General features: G+C 45.2%; 1 protein-coding gene across 15 annotated transcripts in view; it reads left to right on the forward strand.

Annotated features, from left to right (window-relative positions):
* The window catches only part of CADPS (calcium dependent secretion activator), a 202,927-nt gene that overhangs the window by 44,152 nt on the left and 134,975 nt on the right, over nt 1-23,800 (forward strand). For all 15 annotated transcript variants that reach the window (XM_074550477.1, XM_074550466.1, XM_074550467.1 and 12 more), the window contains exon 3: nt 228-560. In XM_074550477.1, coding sequence (XP_074406578.1) covers nt 228-560 — 333 coding nt within the window. The remainder of the gene's footprint in view (nt 1-227; nt 561-23,800) is intronic.

Consider the following 23,800-nt stretch of genomic DNA (forward strand, 5'->3'; position numbering starts at 1 on the left):
GCATCAAAATATTTCATTGTAGTGAAGGCAAAGCAGAAACTTCACGTGATTCCATTATGCTTAACAAAGTTCAGCCAAAACCTCTGACAACATGTGGCAGTAGAGTGAGGAGTTGGAAAATGTCCTGGCAGTCAATCAGAGCTCCCCAGCAGCAAAACCACCTCTTGTGGTGCTTAAGGGAGATTTTTTCCAGCTGCAACCATTTGAAACCCCCCTTTTCTTTGCAGGTGTTCCTGAAGAGCGACCGCGTTGCCAGGATGGTGCAGAGCGGGGGCTGCTCGGCGAACGACTCCCGGGAGGTCTTCAAGAAGCACATCGAGAAAAGAGTACGCAGCCTGCCCGAGATCGATGGCCTCAGCAAGGAGACAGTGCTGAGCTCCTGGATGGCAAAGTTTGATGCCATTTACCGTGGGGAGGAGGATCCCCGCAAGCAGCAGGCCAGGATGACAGCCAGCGCTGCCTCGGAGCTCATCCTCAGCAAGGAGCAGCTCTATGAGATGTTCCAGAACATTTTGGGGATCAAGAAGTTTGAGCATCAGCTTCTGTATAATGCATGTCAGGTAAGGTGGGAATGGAAGAGGGCTTTTTGGGGAAGGCTTGCCATGCTGTTATGAACTGGAAACGTTGTGTCTGACCAGACTCTTTTGGAGAGAACTTCTACCAAGAAAGAGGGGGTTGGTTTATGGTGGGACTTCTGCACTGCCAGTGTTGTTCTGGCTATCCAAGTGGGCCTCCTTCTCTTGCTCATTTTCTTGCTCGATTCCATAGGATTGCTGAGATGGGAAAATTTTATTCCTCAGCTCTGTATCTGAGTGAGTAGGGCTCTGGGGTGGTTAAGTGGGCTGTTTGCCTGTGGCTTGTTTGCCCATCCTGTGTCACATCACCAGTCTGAATGACAGAGGTTCTTACAGCCTGAGATATCAGTCTCAGAGTCCCTGGGGTGGTGGCTTATGCAGACTTGCTCAGTGAGGTTATACAGGTTCTCCCTAAGTAGAGGGAGCTCTGTGATCCCTGCATGCCTGTGGTGGAAGGAAGGAACATCCCAAAACCCTGTGGCCTCAGGATAGCTCTGCTTGCACTTGGAAACCTTTCCCATTCCTCTCTTTCTACCCCAGAAGGGCCAGTTCTCCAGAGTTGCAGGCCAGGACTCTGCAGTGCTGCTTGTGTTTCCAGAGCTCTTGCTGAGGGCTGTCAGTGGCTATCCAGACTGCTGGTGACCCAGATTACAGCCCCCTGCTATTGGATATAAATATCACAGTGGGATAAAGGATGCCAGAGTCACAGAGAGTAAGGTGTGGAAAGTTTTTGGAGGAGGAGCAGACCACAGTCTTTTCCCTGTAATATTAGGCTTCAGCTTCTTATTGAAATGAATGCATTTGAGACCAATTCTGTCTGTCTTCTGTCTAGACATTTCCAATTTTTTTTAAGACACAGAGAATTATGTTTGATCTGGTTTTACCCCTGTAAAGAGCCTTAGTTATCTTGCATTTGTTGTTCTTCATCTCAGACCTTAATGACAGAGTGGGGAGAGGATAATAAATGTCCCTGAGTAATATATCTTCATAGCAAAAACTGCAGTGGCCCTCATGAATTTTGTTTACACAGATTTTGTGCCTCCATCCTCTGTTGGAAGAATTCTTTAAAATCAAAACCATAATGTTTTCAGTGATGTGTCAAGAACTGAGTCAATTCTGCTGTGTTTTGGTTTATTTTTTGACTCAAACCAACTCCAGCCCTGTGTCTGTCTGACCTGTGCTTTGCTAAGGACCAGGGTGAGTGTGTGTGTGATCCTTCCCTCCTGGTTTGTGCTTCCCACTGAGGCAGAAAACAGTGTTTGATCACAGCTGCCCTGCTCTGTGGTCTCTGCTCGTTAGAATCTTTCTGGCTGACACTGTGAACCCAGAGGCTGCTCCCTGCAAATTGCCCTGTTGCATCAAGCAGTCTTTTTCCTGCATGAGTCCTGGTTTTTATCCTGGAGGATTTAATTCTGGGTCTTTTCTAATACTTGAAGGGAGTAAACCTGTAATTTAAGCTTTTACAGGAAGACATAATTTCTGATGACAGCTAGAATTAGCATGGAAGTTACTCTGTTTTTAATACCTGGATAGTGAGGATTAGCTATGCAGAAGGGAAAGCCCTTTGTGCAATGCATTCATCAGAAAGCTGCAGGGTCAGCAGTCATTGAGCAGCTGGATGTTTTCTTGGGATGCAGTGGCAGTGGTTAAAGTGCTGTGGGTGGGATCCTGCCCCTTAGGGAGCAGGTCACTGCTGCTCCCTCTCCCTCTGCAGATTAGCCAGGGAAACCACAGGTTTTGCTCTGAGAACCCTTTTTTGGATGCTACCTGTGGTCATGTCATCCAGGCTGTACCAGCAGGGTCTTTGGAGCTCTCTGGCCAGCAGCAGATGCTTTGTATTTCTCTCTGGCCGTGAAGCACAGAAACTGCTGTTCACCATTACTCTTTCTGCAGGGACTCATCCACTGCTTGCAGCCAGTCTGTTGGGGGTAGTTATGAGCTTCTCACTGGTAATTTGGTATGGTATAAGCTACTCTTTTTTTGACCGGTGCTTGTCTGCCATGCTTGGGAAAAGCAGCCTCTTCCTTGGCAGGCTGTGTGAATGCCATCACTCTCTCCAGTGTGGCAGCACAGTGCTGTTCATGCAGTTTATCAGTCAGTCACCTGTGGTTAGAAAAGCAAAGCCCGTTGTCTTCTGTGGAGGGGCTGGCTGGTCTGTGCTCTTCCTTGCCTTGGTGTGCAGGCTGAAATTGCCCAGAGGCTGTGCAAGGAGACAAGAGGTGGCAAGGCTTTGCCTTGTTGTCCTCCTGGTTGTCTTCTGTTTGATACTGAGAGCCCCAAACACTGCTGGTACTTCTGTGGTCTGAAAGTAGATGCTTTTCTCTACAGCCTCCTGTTACATCACACTAATTGCATAATGATTGCATCACTGGGACTGCATTTCCATTCACTTCTGAGATAATATTTTGTTTGTGCAGAAGGAGGATGATTTTTAAAGAGATTTTTTAATACAGTAGCCCCAGGGAGCATGAGATAAGTGTATTCTTAATGTGATAGCAGTGATTTAGCAGGATCTGAGATAGCAGTTATTGATAGCAAGGTATTAATGCAGTTGGAAAGGCTTTTAGGAAACAAAGATGGGAAGTGGTGTTGTAGCAGCATAGTTGTGAAGATTACAGTGTTGTTAAGCACAAACTCTGACTAGAACATTTTAAATAATACACGAGTCTTGCACTCTTTGCATAACACATGCCACGTGGTTTGGTGTTTCTGGTCCACTGGAGTCAGCATGGGAATTGAGCATCTCTGGCTCCAGCAGCAAGCTCCTCTGTTCTGTGAGAGGCGGTGGAGGGAGAAATGTGTTTCAGTCTGGTTTTTCTGGTCCAGAACCTGTTGGCAAGACTTAAATTTAGCTCTTCTGCTTTGTAATTAACCTGTGGCTGTGGAAGAGTACAAGAAGAGCTGTTTTCTGTACGTGTTGGGCAATTTCAAACTTGGGTTCTTGCTGCAGTTGGCATTTCCTAGGGTACTCTATTTCCTGCTGACCTTCATGATGGCTGAATTCAGAACATCTCTGAAATCAGGCTGTGGTGTTCTCCCTGTCTTGTTCTTTCCCAGCCATAGGGCAGTGATTTACTTTTCTGTCTCAAGCTGTGTTTGGAAGTCATTTTTAGCTACAGTGAGAAGAGCCAGAGCTGGTACAGTGCTGTTCAGTTAATCCTGCAGCAGGAGCAGACGTTCAGATCTGTCTGTGATGAGCTGTGCAAGTCCATCCTCCTACTTCAGAGGAAGAGTGGGCTCTCCCTGCAGAACTGCCTGAACTCTCAGGATTCAGAGTCAGACTTTCTCTGCATTCCCAGGCCTGAAGTGTCCCATATACTGTGACAGAATAACCTGTCCTAAGCATCATTCCCTTACATGTAAGGTTTGAAAGCAAATAACTAAATATAGGCATGTCTGACCTGCTGAGTGATGCTAATACATGGTCGTGGTTTTTCAGCATCTATTTCTGTCCATCCATGTAGAAGGCAAAACATCAGAGAAGTGTGCATGTGTGGGTGGGCTGCAGCACACACCAGGTGTCATTGCTGTCTGGCTATTTCATGTAAAGGCATAAAGACATCTCACCAGTGCAATTGGAGTTGTTTCATAAGTTTTGGGGCCCTGTGATTTTAACTAGGAAACATTTCAACCCAAATTTTCTCAAATGGAGCTGGCTTAAAACTAGAATTCACTGTTTTGACATTTATTTTCGCAGCTGAATTAGGACACTATGTCCAAAGGCATTTCTCACATAGCAGAAAGTTCCCCTGCCAAAATAAACTAACTCAAGTGTTTGATTTTAGCTCAAGTCAGTATTAGAAATGATTTGCTGAGGTGGTGTCCTGCCTTCTGCCCCTCTCTCATCTCTGCAGTTCGTGTGGTTCTACCCAACATGGTTTCTTCACTTGCTCTGGTGTGTTGAGCCCCTCACGTGCCCATCCCATGCCCAGCATGTGTCAATCATGTGCCTGGCACACAGTCACAGGACCATCCTGTACCCAGCGTGTGCCAAACACGTGGCATGAGCTGACTTTGCTGACTTAGCTCAAAGTTGGAGACATCTCCTGAAAAATACTTCCTAAATCCGTTCTGTTAGCAGAGAAGCTGTAGTGGTACTTGGAAACTGCAGCCCAAGTAGGGGCAGAAACTCATGTGAGGCACTGTGACGGCTCAGACAGTGAGATGAAGGCTAAGGTCACCTCAGAATAAATGGTTGATTTGTGTGTATCCTCCCCAGACCAGGTATTTAATTTGGTTTGTTGTGATGAGGAATTCCCAGTCATGCCTTGCAATGAGGAGTGAGTCCAGGTTTGTTGTGCACAGCATGGAGTTACCTGTCTGTGCACATCCCTGTCCCTTCAGTTCAGGGCCTCAGGTTAGGATCAGATCCCTCCCTTCTGCTCCCTGTTTAAGGAACACAAAGCAATTCCTTTTTATTCTAGCTTCATCTTGAAGCTCAGTGTTTATTAAATATGTATCTGCAGTTTTGAGCATTTAAGCACTAACTCTGGCTGTAATGCCCCTTTGAAAGGGTGGGAGGGCTTGGACCCCAGAGCCCCCTACAAACAGCCTGTCCTGGGAATGGTGAGAACCAATGAGCCTCCATGGGCTCCTCTCTCCCAGGCTGGATGCATGTGCCATGGACAACCAGCAGCTTTGGCCAGCACTGCTCTCCCCCTTGAAAATCCCCAGGGCATCAGCCTTACCCTGTGGCTTTTCCCCCTCTCTTTCACTATTTGAAACTCCTTTTGATTGCTCCACCTATTTTCACTCTGTAAGCATCATCCCCACCCCACCCTCTCCCCACCACTTAAAACAAAACCAGGACTAATAAAAATGGGTTAAAGTGGTTTAGAGATGATAAAAAGCCTCAAACCCCATAAAGCATCACGGTCTGTTTTCAGTAATTCTGTATTTATTTCCATGGAAACAGAAATGGCAGCCTGGAGCCTTCTGCAGGGTTGTAATTACTCCTGCAGCTGCTGCAGCTTCCTGTCAGGGCCAAGCAGCTCCCAGAGCCGTGCCGTGGTTTTGTGCCCAGTGGGAAACTGGAAAAGGAAAAGCTCTGGGAAGTGAATGAAATCTTCCCTGTCGTAACAGCACAACGTAGATACTCACGTGGTTCTGTGGGGAGGAGGAGCAGCTGCCCTTCTCCATCAGCTCAGCCTGCAATGTGTTGTAGAATGATTTTTTGGCATGGAGAGGGACAGTGCAGTGTCAGGGGTGAGGGTGGTGCCTGGCTCTGCTGAACCCTCGGTTGCCAGGTGCATCCTTTGGGAGGGGTTTGCTGACGGAGGCTACCCAGGAGCTGCAGAGAGGTGCCATAATTGTGCCACAGGAACAGTGACTCTATGTGGTTCCTATGTGGGATGCATCGTTTCATATCTGCAATTTGGAGCAGGAGGGGTGGTTGAGATGGGACATCTGCCAGCTCCAGCATCCAGTGAAACCTCAGCCAGTTGGAGGGACATGACAGGGCAGTGACCAGGGTGGCCCTGCCAGCCCAGCAGTGTGCCACAGTGCTGCTGCCTTTTGGGGAGGACAGTGCAGAGACCACTTTCTGCCAGGGTGGGACCCCAGCTGTCATCATGCAGTGTCTGATTTGCACAGACATGTGGGGACCTACATGTGCACCCATTAGCTGTAGGATCAGCTTATGTTATGTGCTGTTATGGACTTAGAGAGCAATCTTGGCCCCTGTAATTAAATTTAAAGCAAATTAGCTCTTCTATTAAACAAAATAAATCTGATGTAGCCTAATGCTGTATTCTCCAGCTATGGCTGATCAATCGCTCCTGCAAAGAGCAGGCAAATGCTGCTGAGCAGATGGTCTTGGCTGAGGCATGGTCAATTAAACTAATTAAAGATGCTTTCATTTAATCAGAGGGTGTTTTAACCCTGTTAGCTGCCAGTTGGGGATGTGTTTTCATGTACTAGGAACTTCCAGTTCTGGCCCTTCTATGGATTTCTGGTTTTCAGTCCCTTTACAGAAACCAGGCCAAAGTGTGCATCTAAAGAGCATATATCTAGCAGAGAGATTATAATGTCATGCAACAATAGTGAAGACTTGCAGAGAATTCAGTTGTTTCCTTCTAACACTAACCAGAGATGTTTATTAGCCTGAAGAACTCTTCTGCAGTGAATCCTTCCCACCCTACTTCCTGCCTTCCCTCTGGGTTTAGGGGTGAGGCTGCCTCTCCACAGCCTAGACAAGTGTCACTTGTCCCACCAAAACCAGCAGTGACTTGTCATGGTGTATTATTTAGGGGACTGAAAATGGTTTCAGCATCCAGACAGGTTCTGGTGTGGAGAAGCAGCCTCTTATTTCAGCTCTCTGCTACCATGCAAAACATCTTGGTTACTGGGAGCCGCTCTTCCTAGGGATTCTGGAGATAGGTTTAATTCATTATGTGCTGCAGGAGTCCATGAGGACTCCTCTGAGCTGAAGCCTTGTTTTCAGATTCTGTGATTTGTCACAACTGGGCACCCTCACCATTTCCTTTCCCCTGCCTTGCTGTAAGGGGTGACACCACCTGCCAGCAGGGTGAGAGCCACCAAGAGAGCTCATTAGTCTCATGGAAGATCATGCCAAACATGCTCAAGAAGCAGCAGTGGAGCAGAATCATGGATGCAGCCCAGGAGTGACCCCTCCCTGGCTGCACAAAGGGCTGCAGCATGCCAGGACCCCCTTCCTCTGCCTTTCCACCTGCTTGTACACATTAAATTACAAACAGTTGTACTTTATCCAGAGGCCATGTGGACAACTCCTACTTCAGCATCATGGATCCCTGCAGGTACATTAGGGCTAAAATCAGGGTGATTTTCAAGATGCTCATCCTTTGTGAAATGATAAAAACTCTTTTTACCCTCATCTAATTAACAAAGTGTTTTTGTGGTGCAGCATCAGCGGAACGTTCCTTGTTGTCTGTGTGGACTGATTAATTTTTGCAGTTTAAGGCTTAAATCACCATCAAGATATCTCTTTCATTTATTTTTGTTTCAGTTGGCCCATGAGTAGTTTTCATCATCTGCATTCATGCTGCAAGGGAATGCATAAAAAATAACCATGGTTACCTTATAAAACATCATATTGATGACTTGACTTTTCCAGCTTACCTTAGCCCTTTTATATAAGGACTGCTGTTTCTTTTCTTTCATTGAAAATATAGTTGTTGGCATGACTTTTCTGCTTCTTAGCCAGATATTTGGACTTTTTCCCCCAGATCAGGAGCATAATTTCAAATCAATATTTATTAATACAATTTTGTTTCCCTACCATAACCTTGCATTTTGAAAAGAGGAATTGAGTTGTGAATTCCTGGCTCTAGGTAGGAGAGACTGGTGAAAGTATGAAGGATTGAACTCGCTGATGTGTTGATCTGCTGCCACTTGCAGCAGAGGGATCCTGAGATACCAACTGGATAGAGAGCTGTTCTGGTGTGTGCTGCCTCTGCAAGTGCCTGCCTGCTTCCACCTCTGAGCAAAGAGAGGGTTGGGAAGATGAACCTTCCTGGCACAGCTGTGCAGGAGATGCTGAAGTGGCGGGGAAGGTTTTGCAAAAGCTTGAGAAATGGGAGAGTCCTTGAGCATCACTAAGTGTAACAACATTGGGGAATTACAGCTTGAAACCGTTTCAGTGGAGAGGAGATTTGGGGTGGCACAAAGTACAGACTCCAGAGGTGTTACCTATATTGGTTTTGGGAGAGGGTAGACTGAGAAATGGGGGAGGAAAAAAAAGTGGACAAGAAGTTGCTGATTTAGAAAAAAACACTTTGCACTGAAAAACCCAATGATCCCATGGAGTATGTTGCCACTGTGCAGGGTGTCCAGCCTCAAAACACCTGGTGGGTCTGCCTGAGGAGAAGCCAAGCCAAATGGTGTCCATTACAGGGGGGAGGGAGTGATAGCTAAATGTGCTGCATAAAAATTAAATGTTTATTGCTAATCTCTCCTCAAAAAACCAAAAAAAACCCCAAACCAACAAAAAATGAACCTGATGGGCCAGAGCTCAGTTTCTGAATTGGCTTCCATGGGATCTGGTTCCAAGGTTTCCAGAGGTGGGACTTGGCTCTCAAAATGCTGCCTTTATTTTGAGCAATCTCTCTTGCTTCTCTAAGTTTGAATTCCGTGCAAGCCACTCTACACAAAAACCAGTTTCTCAACGTGGAGAAACATTGTGGACTGTGTCTTGTTAGGGAAGGAAAATGTCACTCCTCCTGTTTGTCTTTCCCTCAACCAGAGATGATGAGCAGAAGACATGACAAAGAAATGCCCCCACTGGCCCCTTTTGGAGAACGTAATCTTCTGTTTTCTCTGAGCAGCATTTGTTCCCTGCAGTACATGTTCCTGTCAATCAGCCCAGGAGGCCTTGGGAGACAGAAGGGGTGTTATCCAGACCTCTCTCTCTTTAAGCAAGGAACTGCTAGCTGCAAAAGAACCCATATGTGATGCTTATCTTAAGGAAGGCTGGAATACTTAATAAGACATAACTGGTGCATGACCCTGCTCTATGTTAATGCCTCTCTTTCTCTTCCTCTTCCTTTTAACTGGAAATACAATGGAGCCGCTAGAATTTAATTCTGCACGTAGGTCTTTAAATCTAATTTGAATTCCGCATGAAAATCTCAATGCTTTGCAGCACTTCAATCCTTGCTCATGTATTTTATCAGTGATTACCTTTCTGGGGAACTTTTAATGCCTATCTCAGGAGCAAAATGGAAAGATACAGTCATGGTGGGGTTATACATGGTCATGCTGGCTTGTGCCAGAGCTCCAGGGGCTTCATTTCAGCAATGTCTTGTCAGAGAGCCTGGGCTGGTTCCCACTGAGCTGTGCTAGCCTAAGGTTACACACTATTCTTTTGGTTTTCTTTTTATCATGTTATATAGAGAGATCATTCTTCTGACATACATCATCCACTAAGGGAATATTTTGAAAGTTCTACATTAATATTTTACTAGGTTTTCTCTAATCTTATTTCTGTAAGATGTGGTTTCCTCAAGGCTGCTTCTTTGCAGTCCATATTGTGTTCAGATTTCCGGAAAAGGGAGTTGTTTTAAAAAAAGGAAAAAAAAATTATTCACCAGTCCTTTCCTTCACTCCTTACATTTCATTGTATAGGCCTCCAGTGTTCCATGCAATTTGAAAACTGTATCTTGTCACAGCTTGGGATGTGATAGTGTAATTTTAATTTAGAAGAAACTTTGGGAGTGGAATGGATCAGGCCATAGAAAGTACTTCATGAATATAAAATACAGCTGAGTTAATCTTCCAGTTTTCATCTAAAAAGTACCAAATTAAAAAGTGAATAGGTATATTTCTTAGCAGAAATGAGATGCCAAGAATTTTCTTCAAAAGGATATCAAAGTAGGCACATATTTGTTCCCACTGAGCTGACTATAAATTGGGAAATGATCAATAAAGTATATTTCATGCATTTCAAAGGCTCAGCCTCAATATTCCTAACTTACATAACCTGCTCCTTACCTCAGTTTCAGTGCTGAGTTTTCATATTGAATACACTACATTTTTTTCTGGAACATCTGATTCTACTCATGTTTGTGAGAAATTAGAGTGCAAGTTCAATAGGGAATTGGATGCAACACAAATTCAAATACAATTTCTCATGTATTTAAAAGGCCTATGGTAGCCTTTATCATGTAAAAACTGTGTTGGCCTCCATAGCACAGATTTTGTTGTATAATGCAGGCAAGCAGTGATGTTTCCTAACAGCAGTGATCTGTGCATGTGTTTTTCAAGTGTTGTAGCCAGCCTTTGATCCAATTTTTTTGTCGCTGACAGAGAACAGTAAGAATGTGGGGAGGTGATAGCGCAATATTATTTGTCGTGAAGTCTTTGTAGAAGCACTGATAGCTGTGACAGGGAAGTGAGTGGAGTTTCCATGAGCTCTGAGTGCTGGTGGCCCAGGAGAGCACAGCATGGGGTGGAGGTTGGAGTCTGAACCCTCTTTGCCCCAACCACAGCCAGGTTCCAGCACCCTGTGGGCTTTGTTGGAACCAGGGTTGCCTGCTTGTGTGCTCAGGCTTGAGCCTTAACATTCCTCAGATGTGCACAGGAGGAGACAGCTAAAATTATAGGCATTTCCTACAATAAATGAGAACAAAGAACAAGTGCATAATTTTGCTGTCCTCTTCTGAACGTGCTGCATGGGGAATGATGTTTGCAGTTCAAAGGGTGCTGGGGAGGAAGCAGGCACAGTGACAGACAGTGGCCACAGGTCAGGCACCCTGACTTTGCCCAAGTTTAGTTTTGGTTAAGTTCCTGCTCATTCCCATGGGTGCAGCTCATTTCTGCATCTTGCCTGACTGCTGCCTGTGTGTGCAGCTGGACTGACTGCAGCACCAAACTGCACATCTCCAGTCATCATTAGTCCACAGGAAGGGAAACTGGGCAAGGTCTACACTGATGGTATTTTGTAAGGTATCAGAAATCAGAATCAAAATATTAAGTCGCCAACCAAGGTGGGAGACCTTGGAAGATAGCACAAATTGCAGTGGGATGCTGGAAGGAGTGTTAGGTTTTAATCCTTAGCAGAAGGAGCATCAGTGATGAGTTCTCTTTTTCCCAGGCTGAGGACCACGAGTTGTCGTCTTCTGTGGAGAGTTTTGCTAAATATAACTATCTTATTTCGTGACCTAGTTAAGTCCAAACCTGACAGGGAGAGAGCCTTTTGGGTGTTTTAAACTATAAAATTCTAATAGCGGAGTAATTAAATGGTCTCGTATTTCTTCTCAACACCAGTCGTTTATCATGCTGATATTTCTGCCAGTTTGTTGGAGAGCTGATGTTGTGCAACATTGGTGGGATGAGCTGCAGGCATGTGTTGGGCTGCCAGTGCCAGGAGTCTCGTGCACCAGGACTGACAAAATAGCTGCAAAACAGAGATGTTGTCCATGGAGAAATTATTGACATAATAATTTTATTAAGCACCATGATGCCTGTTAGGTCTGATGAGAATGCCATTTGCCAAGTGTAGCATTTTATTTTGTATTTTAAAATCACATTAAAACCCAGTGCTCTTTATTTCTGATGCAGGGTGTAATGTCAGCAACAGTTCCTCATCATGGTACTCACCATCCCCTCATAGCTTGAAGTTTTATTCCCTTCCCATGCATATCCAAATTCTTACTGTCAACACTGGCAGATAGTGATAAGACAAGAAGGGGCAATTTTAAAGTAAAAGAGTAGAGCGTTAGATTAGGTATTAGGAAGAAATTTTTTAACATGAGGGTGGTGACACACTGGCATAAATTGCCCAGAGTTTTGCTCAGGGCAAAACTTCAGATTACTGAAGCTTTCAAGGCCAGGTTGAATGGGGCTTAGGGCAATCTGGTCTAGTGGGAGGTGTCCCTGCCCATGGCAGAAAGGGTTGGAAAAAGATGGTCTGTATATTCCCTTTCAAACCAAACCATTCTATTATTCTGTATTTCTACAAAAATGTAAAATATCAAGTAGTCATTTTCATTGACCTTCTAACTCTGCTCTCCATTGACCTTTCTGCTTATAGATTTTCTCTTTATTTGCCCTTTTTTCTCCCTAACAGTGGATTTTGGCTGGGAACAGTTGTGCTCAGATGGTTAGGTATCATTTGAGTGTAAATTAGCTGAAGGAGCTGTGGCTGCCACTGTCAAAATGATTCCAAAATAACTTTGTGTGGGAGAGTGATGGTCAGACAAGAGAAGCGTGGTTTGGTCTGCTTGAGGGGAATGGAGTTAGAGGGGATGATGCCAGTTAGATTAATAGAAGAGAAATTCACTCTTAAATACTGGCTTATATCAGAGATCCTTCATGGGAGTGCAGCAGCAGCAGTATTTGGAAAAGGGTCTGTTCCCATGAACATCTGCAGTATTTGAGATGAGCAACACAGGTTTCTTTGGGGCTGGTACCACAACTTTCCTCTGGGAAGTCCCTGCTGACAGCATGGTCCTGGCAAAGCAGGAGAAGAAAACTGGACATGGGTTTTGCTACTGGTTTGGCTCACTGATGAGCTGTTTTTCTCCCCAGGGCTACCAGCAGAGTTTTGGTACTGATTTGGCTCAGTGATGAGCTGCTGTTCTCCCCAGGGCTACCAGCAGATTTTTGGTACTGGTTTGGCTCAGTGATGAGCTGCTGTTCTCCCCAGGGGTACCAACAGAGTTTTGGTACTGGTTTGGCTCCCTGATGAGCTGCTGTTCTCCCCAGGGGTACCAGCTGCAGCCCTGCTGCTCCCCCAGCCCTGCCTGCTCAGTGCTGGGAGGTGACTCTGCTCCTTTCACATGCAGCCCTTTGCCCAGCTGTGTAACTCCTGATCCCTTTATTAACAGTCAACAAAGGCAATTATTCAGGGTCATTGATTGGCCATTTTGTTCTGGCTTTATGTATGGCAACTGCAGAGCAGCTGAGGATGTCTGGCAGGCAGTAGAAGTTTTACTTCTGTCAATTAAAATAGCCAAATATATGTTCAGTGAGATCATTTGGATCATTACGCTTTCCTATCATAATGCCAGTTGCAGTTTCATCCATTGTATGGATTAAAAAAAAAGCATCATCAATGGAAAAAATAATATCTATTTCTGTCCTAAATATAGGAGTAGAAATGCTGTCGTTGTAACATCAGAGTATGAGCCTGATCTGAGCTTTGTCATTAGTGATCTTGAGAAAACCTGATATGTTTCAAAATAAGAATAGTTCTCTGGTTGATGACAGTCAAAATACATTTTGTTTAACCAGATCAGTGGTTATCACCACCCTGTGAAGCACCATATGAACCACTGCCAGCCAGGAACTCCCCTTGGTATCTCTACCTTATATTTTGTCTCGTCTGCAGTTGGGGTAGCAATAGAGCAGGGGATGATGGAGGGAAGGCAGTGCAGTGTGCAAGGGCAGGACAGGCGGCACATCTGTGTCCCTTAGGCATCCTGCCATACCAGCATGCCACAGCAGAGTAGAATCTCTCTCCACTGCTGCCTGAATTTGCTCAATGCAAGTTATCAGCCAAAAGTAAACCTCTCCTGTTCAAAGACAAAGAGTTCATAAGAATCTTTAATAACAAAACTCTCCCTGTGCAGAGGCTGCTGGGAAGGGGTTCAGGGGAGCAGAGGAAAAGAAAAATGGGTCAAATAAAATTCTGCTGAAAAAGGAGTAAATCCTCATTGATAGCATGAAATTGGATGTAACTCTAAACTCTGCTGGACATGAATTGGTCCCTGCCAGTGTGAGCCCTGGAGAAAGGAAGGGCAGCTGGCAGCAAGTAACAGCAAGGGATGGTCTCAGAAAAATTCACCAAGCAAGCCAGAGTTCAGCTTGGAGCAGGAGCATTTCCTTTTGACAGTGCCATTGGCTGTCTGCTGCAGGCTGCAGTGATTCCTGCCTTAAGACGAAGCAAAACTTCTCACTCTGGTCTGGTGGCAGTGACCTATGTGGAGAGCTTTCCCAGCTGCTCTGGGATGCTCTGGAAAACCCTGGGGAGGGTGTGTGGACACAGCTGAACTGGATATGGGGCCAGCCCCACCTTCCTAGCAGTTTGAAACCACTGTGATGCCCTTGCTTTTCTCAGGATGCAAACCTGTAACCTTCAAGAGAACCTCTACCAAAATTTAGAGGAAAATCAGCTCCTTTTTTCATCCATACTCCCCCTTTTTCTGTCTTTTTTTTTTTTTTTCTGCTTCAAAAGAGGCCCTGGAGAGGACTTAAAGGTAAAACAAGCAATGAGGAAGTACAAGCTGTCATAAATAGTGTAAAACAAGAGTCAGACTTTGCAGTAAGGTAACAAGGTACCTGAGAAAGTGGTGACAGAGTTGTGAAAGGTTTTCAAAGCTTGTGTCTGATTGATGCCTTGTGGGCATCAGCTAAGGATTCTCAGGACATTGGTGGGCAAGGAAAACAGGATGCAGCCACCGCCTCAGTGGGTGTGCTGAGGTGTCCAACCGTGGTGCCAAGCCTTTGGCATGTGTGAAGGTACCCCAGGACACATTCTGAGAAGCTCTTGTCTTCCTATAGGGCAGAAAAAAAAACTCTCATATACCCCAATCTGGAATCTGTGTTGGAAAGGTCTTGAGAGTTACGTGAAGGGATAAGGAAGAACTAAAAGTCTGACTCACCTGGGGAAATGGTCCAAGTAATTTGTTTGCAGATGTGTTGCAGCAATGTTTAACTGTCCATGTACAGGAGCAGTAAAACTGGGATCAAAGCAGTCACTCTTGGCTGCCACTGATAGTCAGGGTTGAGAGAGCTGGGCAAAGGTTGTGACAATTTTTCTCTCACCTGAAGGATACACTGGATCCTTTTCTATCAGATATGCATAATTTAAATGGAAGCTCAGGCCTTAACATAGCAATTGTATGCTCAATTTTTACTAGAGATTGCACAGGAAGGGGCAAGTGGTTAATTTTAGGCTGGGAATCCATCCCATGACTGGGCAGGTTTTGGACACCGTGAGTGTTATTGCTGAATATAGAATCAGTTATTTAACTGAACTTTGTCTGTGCTGGTTATTTCCTTTTAGTCTGCAATGGAAGTTGTGGTGAGCTCTGAAAAAGAGTCTTGCAGCCAGGCAGATTGGAGCTGTTCCCTGGGCACCTGCAGCCAAAAGCCTTTGCTGTGGAGCTGCCCATGTTGGGAAGCAGGGCTGGCATGCATGGAGCACTTGGTGCTGCATGGCAGTGAGGATGAGGTGATGGCAGATGAGGGGACACTGCTTTGCCAGATGAAGTTTGTTACAAATTCCCATCTGCTCAGAAGCAGAAGCTATAAGGTTTGTGCTTGTACAAGTAATTATTTGTTATACATTTTTAAACATGAAATCTAGTCCAAACGGCAAATATTTTTAGCGTGTGTCATTGTGCAGTTAAGAAGGCTGCCAGCAGCATAAACCAGAATAACTCTGCGTGGTGCTGGGGCTGGCATGGGATTTTCTGCTTTGCCCATTTTCTCCTCCCCACTCTTGGGGACTTGTTCTCTCAGCTGGGCTCCTGCTCACATGAGCCAGCGTCTTGAAGAGCCAGCTGCTTTGTCACCCCCTCCATTCATGTTACCTGTGATGGAAAGCACATCTGGCACAGCTGGGAGGTGTTTGCCTGGGTGTGAAAATGCTCTGGAAGAAATGGGACAGGATTGCTGCTTTTCCTCCCAGTGGAATATGAAGAGGCAGTCTTACATCTCTTAATTTCCAGCAAATGCACTCTGTGCAGTGAGCCTGCACATGGTTTATAATGTAGGCACATTTGGGCTGAATGAAGCATTTTTTTCAGGTTTTTAAGGAACTGCTTGAATTGTTTCAGCAGTGTTTTACCCTCCACTCTAAATTCCACTAAAAATGAGTGGGAGAATGGATTTAAGATGGATCTGAGCATTTTAGAAACAGGACAGCTTAGGTTTTTAAGGTTGCATAAAAATTCAGGGAGGAAACCTGTCTGAAGATGAATGTTTTTGACAGGGTGGAATCTGTTGTGGATTTTGCTCAGCCTGTGAGCCAAGTAATTTTGTTATTCCCTCAGCTCTCATGCAAGGTCACAGCATAAACCTCAGTTGATTCTTTTGCCCCTGCAAAGCAGCACAGGCAGGTACTTGAGAGCATTTCCCAGCTTTGCTGGTTCCCAGCAAGAGCTCCCTTGTTTTCATGCACCTGTCTTAACAGTTTTCTCAGCATTTGGGCCATCAGTCCTGTCAGAGCTGCTTTTCCCTGTTGTTTTTCCCTATAATTTCTCTGAAAAAAGAGGGGGATGCAGAGGGTGTGCAGCAGGGACAGCCGTCTGACCCCATGGGTTGCACACATGCATCATTTCTTTTCTAGTGCCCTGAGCACTGCTCTGCTGCCCTTGATTTCCATAGATCCTTGATTAATTATAAGAAAGAGAGGGGAAGGGATTCAGCTGTAGATTCCATATGTGTCTATTCCCATGGGTTTATTGCTGGTAACATCTGGTGGTACCTTCATTTGAAGTGTGAGTGCAATTTTTACCAGGTTACAGAGCAGAATGCAAAAAAAAAAAAAAAAGCTGAAGTCCATGAGAATGCTTTAAGAGTGACTTTTCTCTTTAATCTCTTCATTGATGTTTTTCATAATTTCTAAAAAGAACTGCAGCAGCTGGCTGACATGAGCAGGTACTGGTGCTGCAGACCTGCAGTCATGGTTGTGCTCTGTGTCACATCTGGATTCCAGCTGTATATTTTGCACTTAAGTCTTTTCTGCATATAAAGGGCATTGTCCTTGGTGAAAGCTTAAAGGGAAGATTGAGGGTAGGCTCAGATGAAATGGGATCAGAGAGCAGTCTATCACCTTATTTTCTCAGAATGCTGCCACACAGAAAGCACTGGGGGACTTCAACAATAGCAGAGACTGTAATGCCATCCTCTGAGTGTCCAGTATATTTTTCCTAACTCTCTAAGCAAAAGCCTCATGCCCTGTTAGTAATTTCAAAGGAAAGAGGTCATGCCTTGCTGAATGTAGTTTGAAATAAGCCACATTTCCTCAGAAAGCAGGAGATGACTGTGTTTTCTGGCAGAGGAGCTGTCTGGAAGAGTCACTGTGCAGCTACACTGGGGCCTGACCCACCACCCAGCACATGTCTCATCCTTAAATCCATGATCATGAGAGTCTGCTGCAGAGGACTGTGCCATCCTTGCTGGCATCCCAGCCCTCTCCTTCAGGCCGCCCATGGGGTTCAAGGGTGGTGGGTGCTGCTCCCTCTTCTCCAGCTGTGTTGTATCCTGGCATGTGCTGAGGGCTGAGGTAGTCCAGCCTGGGCTGGGATGGATGTGTTGGGCAATTAGTGTTTTACTTGGCTTTAAATACAAAGAATAATTAGTGAAGCAGTGTGAAAAAGAGCTCTTCACCCACTGGGGATGGCTCTGTCTGGAGGCTCTATCCCCACTGAGCTCTAGGGAAAGATAATTGAGAGGCAGTGGGTGAAGCCCAGAGTGGGACTGGGGGAAAGCTGCTGATGGTGCTGTCATGAGCACAGTGCACAACCATCAGGACAACATTGCTCTGTTTCCCCAGGTCCAGGTCCCCCCATGCCCAGGGTGCTGGGATCCTCATCACACACAGCCCCTGTGAACCCCTGGGAGCCCAGGGATGCAGGCACTGCTCCAAAATGCTCCCCAGCAGCCTGGCTGCTGCATTCTCATGGGGCTCCAGTGTCCACCTTGGCTAGGGCGGACAGACGGACACCTGGGGGAGGTGGACAGATGGACACCCCATACCTCTGCTCCAGCTGGAGCAGGTTGTAGGCAAACAACCCTCCTGCACACACGGGGACAGCAGAGCAGCTTGAGAGCTTCAGGTAATAATATTTCACGTGGAGAAGGCTGTTAATGACAGGGGATGTGATTGACTGCCTTTTCTGCTGCTGCTGTATTAGCTGTACTTAAATCAGCTCACTTTAACTGCAGTTATATTTAATGCTCTCTGTGTACACGGCTGAAGTTTTACATTGTTAATTTTCAATTGCAAATTGTTTAATTATGTCTGAACTTTTCATAAATATTTGAAATGTGAGTTAACATTTTCTATTACATGCAATACATGGTCTGGAAAAAACTGATTGTTCTTTGTGCTGTGCACTGGGTCTGGCAGTGTCCTCAAAGCCTCAGTGCTCTCTTATCTGCAGTTTCTTGCCTTCACAGCTGATGTGTCAGAAATTGAGGTCTGTAGCTGGTGCTGTGTGTGTGTTATGGTCAGGAAAGCCATTTAGGATTCATTTGGCTCCCTGACAAGAAGAAAAGGAAATGTTTGTTGTCTGCAGTGTGGTAACGTAGTGAAGTCTGGAGGCTCATGACACTACATGTGTGTATTATTGCTGTGGTCTCAGAGCCTGCTCTGAGCACCAATATGAGATCTGGAAGGCAGTGGTTTTAAGACTAGGAGGAATTTTTAGTGTGTTCAAACCCCAGGGCCCCAAAAGCTCATCCCTGTTTGCCCATCCTCCTCTGCCCAGGCAGGGCTGCATGCAGGGCCATGGTTTGAGCTGATCAGAGCAAAGCCAGTGCAGGCCTGGGAGGAGCAGTGCCACACTCTGTGCAGAGGGAGCTGGGCTGTCCAGCCATGAGGCAGGAGCTGTTGCTGCCAGGCTGAAACATCTTATTCTGTATTTTTATAGTGTCTGTACACAGAAATTATTTATCGTACATTTAATATGGACAAATAACAGCATTTTCTCTATTGTGTAGATGGTTTGCTGGGCTGACTGTCCCTGCCAGTAAGGGGACAAGGATGGTGCACCCCATGGGAGGACTTGCCCCACCTGCTAAGCTCTCCCCACACCTGGTACCTTGTGCTGCATTCCTCCTCCTCTCAACTTACAGAAGCACTGCTCTTAAAAGCATCACATTTTTGCTCCCTGTGTTTGTTTCTTCATAGTTATGCCTCTTGCTGCTTTTCTGTGTCTCCTTCAATTCTTCTCACATCCTTGATCCTTAATGCAGGTGCCAGAGCACCTCACAAGGGTATTATGTGAGGTTAGATCCCACATGACAGCTCTCAGCTCCACCTGGCCCTTCTCAGAGATGCCAGACATCCATTTTGTGCCACTGGCTCTTCAGGGGCAGAATCGGTCCTGTTGGAGGGGTTTCAGGCAGTAAGAGTGGTGGTGGATGTTCCCAATTAGTGAAGCTAGGATTCCAATCCATATTTCTTTTTTCAGATTTTTTTTCATGTTGTTGAATGCTATGATTTAAAAAAGAGGTGGCTTTTCAGAAATGCAGTGATAGATTAGATAGGATTGGTATGGCTAAGGATTGATACTGCTTCTGTTCAAAACCAGGGGATTCTCTCTGAGGTACACTTCTCTGAAACCTTTGAGTGATTCAGAGCACAGATGTTTAGGCACTGCTCTAAGAAAAGCGAGGAATTGACCTTTTAATTAGCACAATATAGTAATTTAGCATAGCAATACTGATTGCTTATTAATCATTTATAGTTGTTGTTGTTATGTATTGATCAAAGGGACTTGGAGATGTGATGTTTCTGCTCTGGATTTTGATAAGCTGATACCAATTAGTGAGCAGCATATTAGGTGCCTGTCAGAGGGACTAAAATAGCTGCATCTGCAGTGGAAGGCAGTTTGCTTGCTTGCTGTAGGAAGGGGTCTGATGGTGACCTATACAGAGATTTCTGGAGAAGTGTGATCCTACTCACAGGTGGGACCAGCAGCTTCAGCTCCCACCTCCACCACAGCATGCCATCCACTGAGAACATGTAGAACCTCTTTATGTGCTGGAAATTTGCTGCCTAGAAGTTTAATTCTCCTGGCTGCTTTCTCCCTGACCTCATGGGAAAGTTTGCTGCATCAAAGCAGTGTGAAAGACATCAGCCTGTTCAGGAGGTTGGTCTCTTTAGATCTCTGGCTGTGATAAATCTAAGCTTCACAAATACAAAACTGAACTGTAATGAGCAGGACTGCAATCTTTGCTGTCCTGGTCCTTGAAAAGTGGGAATCATAAACTTCTCTTTACATTCCCTCTCCCTTTTTTTCTGCTGATTTAGCATATGATAGAACCTAAACGTTGCTGTTTCATGGCTAGTTTCTGCTTTGCCAGTTTTTTGTTCAGAGCTTTCTGCAGAAAAACAATTATTGGATAGCCACCATTGGAGATGTTCCCACATCTTATTCTGTCACATTTAATCCTGCTGAGTGTCAGGGTACTGCAGCTTTGCTGGACTAGGTCCTCATGCAAGTTGCTTTAGCTCCAAAAGCCAAAGCCTGTTTTGAATTAAGTGATGAATGTGTCTACCATTAAGCTTTTAATCAAAGATGAGGATTTGAGGATATGTAGATCCTTCTTCCATCATGGATTGGGATGAATTAATTACAGCTGATTCTAGCTTTAAAAGTTACTTGGAACTCAATAGTAGTTTATTGCCATATCTAGGAAATTCAGGTGATTATCTTTGCATTAACTGATGGGAAATTCAGCCTATGATAAGGAAACACAGACAAGTTAAATGTACCTCAGGCAGCATTGACCAGCCAGTGCTCCAGTTTCTGTGATGGTGCCATAGCTCTTTGTATCTGCCCACATGCCCCCAAGCATCCTTATGCAATGCCATAAGAAGATGGCATTAAGGCATGCTCAGAGGTCAGAGCCTTGGACAGCTTTAGTTTTCAATCCCTTTCAGTGGCGTACACCTTGCACGGATGATCTTGCAGAGGGATTTGCAGGGTTCAAAAGTTCCCTGGCCACAGATGGAAAGGGCGTGCCTTCCCAGTGGATGTGCTCTGCCATCCCTTTTCTTAACAGCTTGCAAAACATTTCCAAAGGCAGGCAGCACTTTTTTCTTCCCCTTCCTGTTTTGCTGAATCTGTTTTCTCATTTACCTTGATTCATCATTGCACATAAATCTGGAGGTATCTTTGCTCAATCTGCTGGAAAGAAGCATGCTGGGTTTGCTTGTCTCAGCTTTCCTCAGCCCCACGGAGCTGCCTTGCAAAGCTGTGCAGAGCTGTGGTGGTAGGCAGGCTGGGAACTGAGAGGGCATGGAGAAATATCACCTTTTCCTGCACTGGATCCAGGCCTGGCACCTGCCTGCCCTTGCCATGGCACCAGCTCGTGCTGGGTGATCCATCAGCACTCACAGATGAGCAGTGAGTACCACGCTCTGGTGGAAAATCATTCAGTTCATGGCATAAACAGCTGTCTAAGACAGCACTCAGGCCATGGTGAATCCAAGGGTGAAGCTCTTGACCTCTCCTGGTGGAGCAGGGATGGTCCCAGCATCCACAGGCAGATGTAATGGGTGAGAGCCTGCACAGCCCTGGTGGCTGCTGAGGCACAGAGATGAGTTGCAGCACTCTGAGACTCACACTGAGGCAGGGAGAGGCTGCTCTACATCGCAGAGAGTGCTTTCACCAAGGAATCTAGTGCAGCCCTAAAGTTTGTGAAGCATGAAATAAGATTTCTCTTTAAGAGAGAACCATCAGCCCTTACTGAATTATCCAAGTTCTTTCTATTGTTTTAAATCACCCTCCCAGGACCCCCTGAGTGCTCTCATGCAGAAGGCATTCATTAGATAACCTAGGAGTTTGCTGGGATGGCAGGAGCTATCCCAGCACCTCTCCACAGCAAACAGCAACTGTGCAGCCCTTACTGAATTATGGAAATGACTGAATCGCTGCAGTGTAGCCTGTTTTACCTACACATGAGCAAAATAAGGTAATCTCCTCCCCAGGGGAGGGGCTTTGTCACATTTTGGGGCGCAGAGCAGAGCAGTCTGTAACATTGACATGGAGCATATGTGTGCACATGGTGCCAGTCTGTCCTGCCTCATTGCACTTTATCTCCTAAAACAGCAGCTTTGTGGTAAGAAACCACGGGCATCCCTGCCATGAGTCACTTTGGAGGCCATGTTTCTTTCAGATGGAGCACTCCATGATGCTGTTGCCACATGTTGTGAGTACTCCTGGACTGACAGATTCATTATTAATTGATGTGGCTTATGAATTTTTCAGTGTTTTCTCACACTGTGCATCACAAAATGAAACCACCTTTTATGAGACAAAGATCTCTCCTAAAGCCCTACATCAAAGCTGCAAAATTGTCACCCATATTGTGATCTTGTTCAGCCTTCACCACGAGCATGTTTGCTTTGAAATACTTAATCAACCATTTGCTGAGCTACAGAGCTCCTGGCATGTTAAAGGATGAGTGTCCTGAAACTTTCTCTTTGAGGCATTTGGCACCTGTAGCCATGCACAGCATATGCATTTGGCTGCATTAATTATTTTAGGAGAAATTAAGCTAGGCTTAGAAAAGGTTTGAGTAGACACCTGCCTTGCAATGCCTGCAGTGCTGGTCAGTTTTGGGTTCCACTTAAAACCTAATCTACACATGGTTTTTGATTTTTATTCTTTTGCTTTAGAGCTGTTACACCAATGTAGGTAATCTCTGCAGGGCAGGCAGAGAGAACTAATGTGGTTGTGGGTAGACGTACGAAAACATCTAATTTACCAGCAGGCAGTTGGGTAATGATCAGTTGAGAATTACGAATTATGTAAATCATGTATTTGTGGCGTGCTGCTGAAGAAAAGCCCAGTGCATATGACAAATCATGTATATACTGAAATCTATAATACTTTTCACATTTAATTGACTGGGGCAACCTTATGATTTATATCTTTGCTTTATTCACAGCACACACATAACATAGTCATAATGCAGAACGAAACTAATTCATTTTCTCTTTGACTTCTTAAATCATTTATGTATTTGGCTGTCAAGTACTTGAATATAAAGTGGGCATGCATGTGGCAGATAATAAATAGCTGATTCTCTACTTAAGAAATTGAGTTTTAATGATATTAAGGTCTGTGTTGCCTTACTTGGTCTTGCTTAGATGGTATGCCTCACATTTGCACCTTTCCTTATTTCACAAGCAAAATATATTTTATAGGTACCAGCATTACTCTCTTAATGGCTCTATATAGTGTTATGGCTGTGTAAAATGTACTCTGCTTGCTCTGATGGCAGCAGGAGCCTTTCTCAGGCACAGGAGTCCTTCCCAGGCACAGCAGGAGACAGTGACTGAGCTGTTGGGCTGCTGCCCTTAGTCACAAGAGATCTGCTGGAAGGTGCCAGGAGGACAGGCAGGGGCTGTCTCATTAGTACCATTCTGTAGACAACAAGAAGAAAATGTTATTTTGGCTACTACAGACTACGATTGCTTTCCCAAAGATCAGTTTTTGTCATGGAGCTATCATGCAGAATCATTGAAATAACAGCCTGGAAAGATTTTTTGTTTCTTTTAAGTAACAGGTGACTTGGCTTGGCATTGCTGCTTAGTCTTGGGAAGCACAGCCCTGGAAAGCAATACCTGACCCACTCAACCACAGCCACAGAGACTGCCTAGGCTGCTTGTTGACTCCTAAGAAAAATCATCTTCTGCAGTCAGATCTTTCCTGGACACCTGTAGCATCACTGGAAAACATCTGCACCATCAAGATAGTGCAGAAAGCATGAGGCAGTTTGGCGGCTCATTATCATACTGCAGAATCAACCCTCCTCCACAGCAGCATCCTCAATTTCTAAATTTAGCTCCTGAGTTATTTTGGGTAGTGTGTGATTAACCTCAATTACTGTAGCTCAGATAGAATTCAAATAATGCTCCCTCTTTCAGAATTGCAAAGAAATGGAAATCTGGGTCTGTACATTTCCTACCCTTAATGAAGCAGCTCCAAGAGGTGCTTCCAGAGGTGCAGGAAAGTTGTGTGGTACATTTGTTCATGGAGAAACTAACAGGGGCAGCTGAT

This window comes from Zonotrichia albicollis, chromosome 12 (genome assembly GCF_047830755.1).
Source record: "Zonotrichia albicollis isolate bZonAlb1 chromosome 12, bZonAlb1.hap1, whole genome shotgun sequence".
Lineage (NCBI taxonomy): Eukaryota > Metazoa > Chordata > Aves > Passeriformes > Passerellidae > Zonotrichia > Zonotrichia albicollis.